General features: G+C 40.3%; 1 protein-coding gene across 1 annotated transcript; it reads left to right on the top strand.

The window, feature by feature from the left end:
* Positions 1–6,414: 6,414 nt before the first annotated feature.
* On the top strand, positions 6,415–8,775 carry LOC138005989 (uncharacterized). The gene is made up of 3 exons (XM_068852149.1): positions 6,415–6,672; positions 6,792–6,878; positions 8,026–8,775. Exons 1-3 carry the CDS (start codon positions 6,415–6,417, stop codon positions 8,773–8,775), a joined length of 1,095 nt encoding a protein of 364 aa, XP_068708250.1.
* The last annotated feature ends 2,878 nt before the right edge of the window (positions 8,776–11,653 follow it).

Here is an 11,653-nt window from a genome sequence, read left to right as displayed (position 1 = left end):
AAAGGCAAAGAAAGAAACATCAACAAAACAAGTGACAACCAAGCGAGAGGAACTAAACGACTCCTCGAGATGAAAACAGAAATAACGCACGGAAAGATAGAAACAGAAAACGCCGTTCAAGACGAGGAACATGTCTCCATAACGGAGAAAATAGATAAAATAAAGAACTCTATCGGACTCTTACAGGGCTCATCTCGACAAGGGCACCCATGCCCAAAAAAGCCGCACGATACACTGTAAAGGCAAAACATCATGCCTGCGGCGATTTTAAGGCGGATGTAAGTTCGATTAGGAAGAGAGCGGAACATGATTTGTGGGAGCGCTGGTGAAATTTCTACCACAGGCGCGTGGAACGGCTTACATTCAAAGCTCAGACAACTAGAACAAGCAAAAACACGAAACAAGAGAACCTAAAAAGAATGTAAAACCAGTGGCTACAGATTCAAATTGCTCAAAACAGAGTGATGTATTAACAAACTAGCTGTAAAATTGAAAGCTAAGCTTAACTGGTTCGACAAGCTTCTTGTCAATCTGAGGGGCACCTAGCAAACAAATAAAGGAAGTTAAATCTTACTATCCGTCGTGCATTCTCCTGCCACCTCACACAGCACTGCAACGAGAAATTTGTTGGGTTCAAACCACCACAAATAAAACGTTAAAGACTCGCCAAAGGAAACACCAAGAAAACGGGAGAAAGATATAAAGCGCTTTTCAAAAAGCAACTGAGTCACGCAAACAGGCATAACACCAAGAACCTATCAGATAAACAATTTACAGATGAACAGATAGCCTGTAATCAAGGGGTCTAACGTTTATTCCAACACCCGTGACAAATGAAGGACTTTATAAGGCGCAACCTTGTAAGAGATTTTAACCTTTTCGCAAGACGAATGGCGCCTCCAACACATTCTGTCACGGGAGAGAAAACAAACAACACCCATTCTACGTTAAATTCACACGTGGGAACCACCGGTCCAACAATCAGTGGCCTTAGAAACATTCCTAGAAGAGGTAAAATTTGAACTAGCAAACATTCCTATAAAACCGGACGAAGGAGAACCTATAACCCGGTGAAAGGCGTGCATGGACGAACCTATTAAGTGACAAAACTATCATTGTTAAGAACGCCGACTATGGAACCACAAACCGTAATAATGAGCAAAAAAAGAAAAAATAACAGAAGGGCAAGTTCTGTTGAACGATCTTGACAACTACAGGCCCTTAGATAAACCGATGGCTGACGAAACAGCCGATAAAATAAAAAAAATAATAACGTGTATGCTCACGGAAAGCCACATTGACGAAATGACAGCGAAGTGGCTCTCCCAAACACCAACCCGCCGAGAATTCCAGAATTCTATACACTAACAAAGATTCACAAACCTACACTAGTAGGTAGACCTATAATATCTGGGTGTGACGGCCCTACAGAAAGAATTTCAAGCTTCGTTGACCGCCTCATACAGCCGATAGCACAACAACAAGAATCTTATCTTAAAGATTCAACAGACTTTATAAACTTCATCGAGAGAACGAAACTGCCAAAGAACGCAATCCTTGCGTCAATGGACGTAACTAGCTTATACACAAATATTCCTCAAGAGGAAGGGATCACTACTGTATGCAAAGCGTACGAAGACTTCTATCAAAATCATTTACCAATCCCTACTAAGTTCTTGAGGCAAATGCTCTGCCTGATACTTAAAGAGAACTCGTTCCAATTCAATGGGCGACATTATTTGCAAACCCACGGAACGGCAATGGGAACCAAAATGGCCGTGGCTTTCGCTAATGTTTTCATGGCAAAAATAGAAAAAGGCATTATCAGCAAGAGCAAAATTAAACCGCTAGTTTGAAGAGATACATTGACGATGTCTTCTGTGTATGGCACACAACCGAAGACAATATAGAAAAATTTGTGCAAAGGGCAAACAACTACCACGATACAATCAAATTTACGGCTGAAATATCAGACTCAGAAATTACATTCTTAGACACAAAAGTGTACAAAGGCGAGAGATTCAAAAGAGAATCAACCCTTGATGTGCAAACACATTACAAACGGACAGAGACCTTTCAATACACGGATTTTTATTCGTGTCATCCACCAGGCGTTAAGAAAGGATTCATAAAAGGAGAAGCGCTACGCCTCCTAAGAACAAATTCGTCAGTCGTGACGTTTAATATTAACATGCAGAATTTCAAAACACGCCTAAAGAATAGAGGATACCCAAATAAATTTTCAGAAAAATTCCTATCTGAAGTTAACTTCACGGATAGGGAGAGGTCACTTGAAAACAAAGACAACAGCACACAAAAGAAAATATTGCCTTTTGTTACACAATACCACCCGGCTTTACCTAACCTCAAGAATATATTAATGGGGAAATGGCACCTTATTCAAAACCAACCGCACCTTAGAGAAGTATTCAAGGAGCCACCCATACTATCATATCGCAAAGGAAAGTCGTTAAAAGACATTTTAGTCAGAGCCAAACTTTGAAGGCACAGATTTTAGAATCACTTGCGAACGGCAGGAGTCGCGCAGGCCCGTCAACACTTTTTCACCATTTGCATTTTTTAATGGACGGGCCCCGTTCTGCTTCGCGCTAGAAATATTGCTTCCAGTTAATGATACCTAGAACGAATCAAACACTCAAGCTATAAAATGGTATCAAAACAACAAAAGACACAAAAGACACTGTAACGAAGAAATACACTGTCATTGTTAAAAACACGAAACGTTACAGCCTTCAACAAGGTCTGGAATGCATCAACAGCCTTCAGATTATTATCTGGTTGACCTTTAGGCAGCACAGAAAACGTGAAAGGTGACAGATCTCTACAAGATCTGTTAAACATTAACAACCTTCAGATTACCGCCTGGTTGACCTTTAGACATCACAGGACCAGCGAATCCTCCCAACTTCATTGGCTGAATATCTTAAATCTTATTGTGTTAATTAGCTAGCCAATAAAAAAAATCGGAGGAGCATCTGGACCCGCGTAACGCTTTCCAAAGCTATTACAACGCAAGCACTAGCACAACTTGTGACAACTCATTGAAGATTTCAAACGGCAACTGACGAGATTCACAGAGAATCGAAACTGCAGTCTTGCCTAAGCTTCTATATCCAAATGGCAGCAACTACACTCACAACAGACGGTCTGCTTGAAGTAGACATTTCAGAAATGGAAATCTGCGATACAGATGAACTTAACGAGGCCGAAGAAAAAGTTCTCAGAGAACGAGATACTGATTTTTCTGAAGATGAAATCCCTTGCGCTCAAGCTCCCACGTCTAAAGATACTAGAAAGACCATGCCACACAAAGGCAAAGAAAGAAACATCAACAAAACAAGTGACAACCAAGCGAGAGGAACTAAACGACCTCGAGATGAAAACAGAAATAAGCACGGAAAGATCGAACCGAAAAAAGCCCGTCAAGACGAGGAACATGTCTCCATAACGGAGAAAATAGATAAATCAAAGAACTCTATCGGACTCTTACAGGCTCATCTCGACAAGGGCACATGCCCAAAAAGCCTAAGATACAATGTAAAGGCAAACATCATGCCTGATGAAGATTTTAAGTCGGATGTAAGTTCGATTAGGAAGAGAGCGGAACATGATTTTGTGGGAGCGCTGGTGAATTTCACCACAGGCGCGTGGAAAGGCTTACATCAAAGCTCAGAAACTAGAACAAGCAATAACACGAATTTGATAACCTAAATAGAATGTAAAACCAGTGGCTACAGATTCAAATTGCTCAAAACAGAGTGATGTTAACAAACTAGCCGTAGATTGAAAGCTAAGCTTAACGAGGTCGACAAGCTTCTTGTAAATCTGAGGGCACAAGCAAACAATAAAGAAGTTAAATCTTATATGTGTGCATTCTCTGCCTCCTCAGAAACGAGAAATAATGGTCAAACCAACCCAAATAAAACGTTAAAGAATCGCAAAAGGAAACAAAGAAAAAGGGAGAAAGATAAAAAGCGCTTTCAAAAAGCAACTGAGTCACGCAAACAGCATATCAAGAACCTATCAGATAAACAATTTACAGATGAACAGATAGCCTTGTTATCAAGGGGTCTAAAGTTTATTCCAACACCCGTGACAAATGAAGACTTTATAAGGCGCAACCTTTTAAGAGATTTTAACCTTTTCGCAAGACGAATGCGCCTCCAACACATCTTTCACGGGAAAAGAAAACAAACAACACCCATTCTACGTTAAATCAACGTGGGAACCACCGGTCCAACAATCAGTGGCCTTAGAAACCTTCCTAGAAGAGGTAAAATTTGAACTAGCAAACATTCCTATAAAGAGGCCGAAGGATAACCTATCACCCGGTGAAAGGCGTGCATTGAAGAACCTATTACGTGACAAAAACTATCATTGTTAAGAAAGCCGACAAAGGAACCACAACCGTAATAATGAGCAAAAAAGAAAAAAATAACAGAAGGGCAAGTTCTGTTGAACGATCTTGACAACTACAGGCCCTTAGATAAACCGATGGCTGACGAAACAGCCGATAAAATAAAAAAATAATAACGTGTATGCTCACGGAAAGCCACATTGACGAAATGACAGCGAAGTGGCTCTCCCAAACACCAAACCCGCCGAGAATTCCAGAATTCTATACACTAACAAAGATTCACAAACCTACACTAGTAGGTAGACCTATAATATCTGGCTGTGACGGCCCTACAGAAAGAATTTCAAGCTTCGTTGACCGCCTCATACAGCCGATAGCACAAACAACAAGAATTATCTTAAAGATTCAACAGACTTTATAAACTTCATCGAGAGAACGAAACTGCCAAAGAACGCAATCCTTGCGTCAATGGACGTAACTAGCTATACACAAATATTCCTCAAGAGGAAGGGATCACTACTGTATGCAAAGCGTACGAAGACTTCTATCAAAATCATTTACCAATCCCTACTAAGTTCTTGAGGCAAATGCTCTGCCTGATACTTAAAGAGAACTCGTTCCAATTCAATGGGCGACATTATTTGCAAACCCACGGAACGGCAATGGGAACCAAAATGGCCGTGGCTTTCGCTAATGTTTTCATGGCAAAAATAGAAAAAAGGCATTATCAGCAAGAGCAAAATTAAACCGCTAGTTTGGAAGAGATACATTGACGATGTCTTCTGTGTATGGCACACAACCGAAGACAATATAGAAAAATTTGTGCAAAGGGCAAACAACTACCACGATACAATCAATTTACGGCTGAAATATCAGACTCAGAAATTACATTCTTAGACACAAAAGTGTACAAAGGCGAGAGATTCAAAAGAGAATCAACCCTTGATGTGCAAACACATTACAAACGGACAGAGACCTTTCAATACACGGATTTTTATTCGTGTCATCCACCAGGCGTTAAGAAAGGATTCAAAAGGAGAAGCGCTACGCCTCCTAAGAACAAATTCGTCAGTCGTGACGTTTAATATTAACATGCAGAATTTCAAAACACGCCTAAAGAATAGAGGATACCCAAATAAATTTTCAGAAAAATTCCTATCTGAAGTTAACTTCACGGATAGGGAGAGGTCACTTGAAAACAAAGACAACAGCACACAAAAGAAAATATTGCCTTTTGTTACACAATACACCCGGCTTTACCTAACCTCAAGAATATATTAATGGGGAAATGGCACCTTATTCAAAACCAACCGCACCTTAGAGAAGTATTCAAGGAGCCACCCATACTATCATATCGCAAAGGAAAGTCGTTAAAAGACATTTTAGTCAGAGCCAAACTTTGAAGGCACAGATTTTAGAATCACTTGCGAACGGCAGGATTCGCGCAGGCCCGTCAACACTTTTTCACCATTTGCATTTTTTAATGGACGGGCCCCGTTCTGCTTCGCGCTAGAAATATTGCTTCCAGTTAATGATACCTAGAACGAATCAAACACTAAAGCTATAAAATGGTATCAAAACAACAAAAGACACAAAGACACTGTAACGAAGAAATACACTGTCATTGTTAAAAACACGAAACGTTACAGCCTTCAACAAGGTCTGGAATGCATCAACAGCCTTCAGATTATTATCTGGTTGACCTTTAGGCATCACAGAAACGTGAAAGGTGACAGATCTCTACAAGATCTGTTAAACATTAACAACCTTCAGATTACCGCCTGGTTGACCTTTAGACATCACAGGACCAGCGAATCCTCCCAACTTCATTGGCTGAATATCTTAAATCTTATTGTGTTAATTAGCTAGCCAATAAAAAAAATCGGAGGAGCATCTGGACCCGCGTAACGCTTTCCAAAGCTATTACAACGCAAGCACTAGCACAACTTGTGACAACTCATTGAAGATTTCAAACGGCAACTGACGAGATTCACAGAGAATCGAAACTGCAGTCTTGCCTAAGCTTCTATATCCAAATGGCAGCAACTACACTCACAACAGACGGTCTGCTTGAAGTAGACATTTCAGAAATGGAAATCTGCGATACAGATGAACTTAACGAGGCCGAAGAAAAAGTTCTCAGAGAACGAGATACTGATTTTCTGAAGATGAAATCCCTTGCGCTCAAGCTCCCACGTCTAAAGATACTAGAAAGACCATGCCACACAAAGGCAAAGAAAGAAACATCAACAAAACAAGTGACAAACCAAGCGAGCGGAACTAAACGACCTCGAGTATGAAAACAGAAATAAAGCACGGAAAGATCGAACCGAAAAAGCCCGTCAAGACGAGGAAGACTGTCTCCATAACGGAGAAAATAGATAAATCAAAGAACTCTATCGGACTCTTACAGGCTCATCTCGACAAGGGCACATGCCCAAAAAGCCTAAGATACAATGTAAAGGCAAACATCATGCCTGATGAAGATTTTAAGTCGGATGTAAGTTCGATTAGGAAGAGAAGCGGAACATGATTTTGTGGGAGCGCTGGTGAAATTTCACCACAGGCGCGTGGAAAGGCTTACATCAAAGCTCAGAAAACTAGAACAAGCAAAAACACGAAAAAGAGAACCTAAAAGAATGTAAAACCAGTGGCTACAGATTCAAATTGCTCAAAACAGAGTGATGTTAACAAACTAGCCGTAGAATTGAAAGCTAAGCTTAACGAGGTCGACAAGCTTCTGGGACATCTGAGGGCACAAGCAATCAATCAAGAAGTGAAATCTTATATGTGAGCATTCTCTGCCTCCTCAGAAACGAGAAATAATGGTCCAACCAACCCAAATAAAACGTTAAAGAATCGCAAAAGGAAACAAAGAAAAAGGGAGAATGATACGAAGCTCTTTCAAAAAGCAACTGAGGCACTCAAACAGCATATCAAGAACCTATCAGATAAACAATTTACAGATGAACAGATAGCCTTGTGATCAAGGGGTCTAAAGTTTATTCCAACACCCGTGACAAATGAAGACTTTATAAGGCGCAACCTTTTAAGAGATTTTAACCTTTCGCAAGACGAATGCGCCTCCAACACATCTTTCACGGGAAAGAAAACAAACAACACCCATTCTACGTTAAATCAACGTGGGAACCACCGGTCCAACAATCAGTGGCCTTAGAAACCTTCCTAGAAGAGGTAAAATTTGAACTAGCAAACATTCCTATAAAGAAGCCGAAGGATAACCTATCACCCGGTGAAAGGCGTGCATTGAAGAACCTATTACGTGACAAACCTATCATTGTTAAGAAAGCCGACAAAGGAACCACAACCGTAATAATGAGCAAAAAAGAAAAAATAACAGAAGGGCAAGTTCTGTTGAACGATCTTGACACTACAGGCCCTTAGATAAACCGATGGCTGACGAAACAGCCGATAAAATAAAAAAAATAATAACGTGTATGCTCACGGAAAGCCACATTGACGAAATGACAGCGAAGTAGCTCTCCCAAACACCAAACCCGCCGAGAATTCCAGAATTCTATACACTAACAAAGATTCACAAACCTACACTAGTAGGTAGACCTATAATATCTGGGTGTGACGGCCCTACAGAAAGAATTTCAAGCTTCGTTGACCGCCTCATACAGCCGATAGCACAACAACAAGAATCTTATCTTAAAGATTCAACAGACTTTATAAACTTCATCGAGAGAACGAAACTGCCAAAGAACGCAATCCTTGCGTCAATGGACGTAACTAGCTTATACACAAATATTCCTCAAGAGGAAGGGATCACTACTGTATGCAAAGCGTACGAAGACTTCTATCAAAATCATTTACCAATCCCTACTAAGTTCTTGAGGCAAATGCTCTGCCTGATACTTAAAGAGAACTCGTTCCAATTCAATGGGCGACATTATTTGCAAACCCACGGAACGGCAATGGGAACCAAAATGGCCGTGGCTTTCGCTAATGTTTTCAAGGCAAAAATAGAAAAAGGCATTATCAGCAAGAGCAAAATTAAACCGCTAGTTTGGAAGAGATACATTGACGATGTCTTCTGTGTATGGCACACAACCGAAGACAATATAGAAAAATTTGTGCAAAGGGCAAACAACTACCACGATACAATCAAATTTACGGCTGAAATATCAGACTCAGAAATTACATTCTTAGACACAAAAGTGTACAAAGGCGAGAGATTCAAAAGAGAATCAACCCTTGATGTGCAAACACATTACAAACGGACAGAGACCTTTCAATACACGGATTTTTATTCGTGTCATCCACCAGGCGTTAAGAAAGGATTCATAAAAGGAGAAGCGCTACGCCTCCTAAGAACAAATTCGTCAGTCGTGACGTTTAATATTAACATGCAGAATTTCAAACACGCCTAAAGAATAGAGGATACCCAAATAAATTTTCAGAAAAATTCCTATCTGAAGTTAACTTCACGTATCTGAAGTTAACTTCACGGATAGGGAGAGGTCACTTGAAAACAAAGACAACAGCACACAAAAGAAAATATTGCCTTTTGTTACACAATACCACCCGGCTTTACCTAACCTCAAGAATATATTAATGGGGAAATGGCACCTTATTCAAAACCAACCGCACCTTAGAGAAGTATTCAAGGAGCCACTCATACTATCATATCGCAAAGGAAAGTCGTTAAAAGACATTTTAGTCAGAGCCAAACTTTGAAGGCACAGATTTTAGAATCACTTGCGAACGGCAGGAGTCGCGCAGGCCCGTCAACACTTTTTCACCATTTGCCTAAGCTTCTATATCCAAATGGCAGCAACTACACTCACAACAGACGGTCTGCTTGAAGTAGACATTTCAGAAATGGAAATCTGCGATACAGATGAACTTAACGAGGCCGAAGGAAAAGTTCTCAGAGAACGAGATACTGATTTTTCTGAAGATGAAATCCCTTGCGCTCAAGCTCCCACGTCTAAAGATACTAGAAAGACCATGCCACACAAAGGCAAAGAAAGAAACATCAACAAAACAAGTGACAACCAAGCGAGAGGAACTAAACGACCTCGTGATGAAAACAGAAATAAGCACCGAAAGATCGAACCGAAAAAAGCCCGTCAAGACGAGGAACATGTCTCCATAACGGAGAAAATAGATAAATCAAAGAACTCTATCGGACTCTTACAGGCTCATCTCGACAAGGGCACATGCCCAAAAAGCCTAAGATACAATGTAAAGGCAAACATCATGCCTGATGAAGATTTTAAGTCGGATGTAAGTTCGATTAGGAAGAGAGCGGAACATGATTTTGTGGGAGCGCTGGTGAAATTTCACCACAGGCGCGTGGAAAGGCTTACATCAAAGCTCAGAAAACTAGAACAAGCAAAAACACGAAAAAGAGAACCTAAAAAGAATGTAAAACCAGTGGCTACAGATTCAAATTGCTCAAAACAGAGTGATGTTAACAAACTAGCCGTAGAATTGAAAGCTAAGCTTAACGAGGTCGACAAGCTTCTTGTAAATCTGAGGGCACAAGCAAGCAATAAAGAAGTTAAATCTTATATGTGTGCATTCTCTGCCTCCTCAGAAACGAGAAATAATGGTCAAACCAACCCAAGTAAAACGTTAAAGAATCGCAAAAGGAAACAAAGAAAAAGGGAGAAAGATAAAAAGCGCTTTCAAAAAGCAACTGAGTCACGCAAACAGCATATCAAGAACCTATCAGATAAACAATTTACAGATGAACAGATAGCCTTGTTATCAAGGGGTCTAAAGTTTATTCCAACACCCGTGACAAATGAAGACTTTATAAGGCGCAACCTTTTAAGAGATTTTAACCTTTTCGCAAGACGAATGCGCCTCCAACACATCTTTCACGGGAAAGAAAACAAACAACACCCATTCTACGTTAAATCAACGTGGGAACCACCGGTCCAACAATCAGTGGCCTTAGAAACCTTCCTAGAAGAGGTAAAATTTGAACTAGCAAACATTCCTATAAAGAGGCCGAAGGATAACCTATCACCCGGTGAAAGGCGTGCATTGAAGAACCTATTACGTGACAAAACTATCATTGTTAAGAAAGCCGACAAAGGAACTACAACCGTAATAATGAGCAAAAAAGAAAAAATAACAGAAGGGCAAGTTCTGTTGAACGATCTTGACAACTACAGGCCCTTAGATAAACCGATGGCTGACGAAACAGCCGATAAAATAAAAAAAATAATAACGTGTATGCTCACGGAAAGCCACATTGACGAAATGACAGCGAAGTGGCTCTCCCAAACACCAAACCCGCCGAGAATTCCAGAATTCTATACACTAACAAAGATTCACAAACCTACACTAGTAGGTAGACCTATAATATCTGGGTGTGACGGCCCTACAGAAAGAATTTCAAGCTTCGTTGACCGCCTCATACAGCCGATAGCACAACAACAAGAATCTTATCTTAAAGATTCAACAGACTTTATAAACTTCATCGAGAGAACGAAACTGCCAAAGAACGCAATCCTTGCGTCAATGGACGTAACTAGCTTATACACAAATATTCCTCAAGAGGAAGGGATCACTACTGTATGCAAAGCGTACGAAGACTTCTATCAAAATCATTTACCAATCCCTACTAAGTTCTTGAGGCAAATGCTCTGCCTGATACTTAAAGAGAACTCGTTCCAATTCAATGGGCGACATTATTTGCAAACCCACGGAACGGCAATGGGAACCAAAATGGCCGTGGCTTTCGCTAATGTTTTCATGGCAAAAATAGAAAAAGGCATTATCAGCAAGAGCAAAATTAAACCGCTAGTTTGGAAGAGATACATTGACGATGTCTTCTGTGTATGGCACACAACCGAAGACAATATAGAAAAATTTGTGCAAAGGGCAAACAACTACCACGATACAATCAAATTTACGGCTGAAATATCAGACTCAGAAATTACATTCTTAGACACAAAAGTGTACAAAGGCGAGAGATTCAAAAGAGAATCAACCCTTGATGTGCAAACACATTACAAACGGACAGAGACCTTTCAATACACGGATTTTTATTCGTGTCATCCACCAGGCGTTAAGAAAGGATTCATAAAAGGAGAAGCGCTACGCCTCCTAAGAACAAATTCGTCAGTCGTGACGTTTAATATTAACATGCAGAATTTCAAAACACGCCTAAAGAATAGAGGATACCCAAATAAATTTTCAGAAAAATTCCTATCTGAAGTTAACTTCACGGATAGGGAGAGGTCACTTGAAAACAAAGACAACAGCACACAAAAGAAAATATTGCCTTTT

Source organism: Montipora foliosa, chromosome 6 (assembly GCF_036669935.1).
Source record: "Montipora foliosa isolate CH-2021 chromosome 6, ASM3666993v2, whole genome shotgun sequence".
Lineage (NCBI taxonomy): Eukaryota > Metazoa > Cnidaria > Anthozoa > Scleractinia > Acroporidae > Montipora > Montipora foliosa.
Note: the sequence above shows the minus strand (reverse complement) of the source record. Positions and strands in the feature narration are given on the sequence as shown.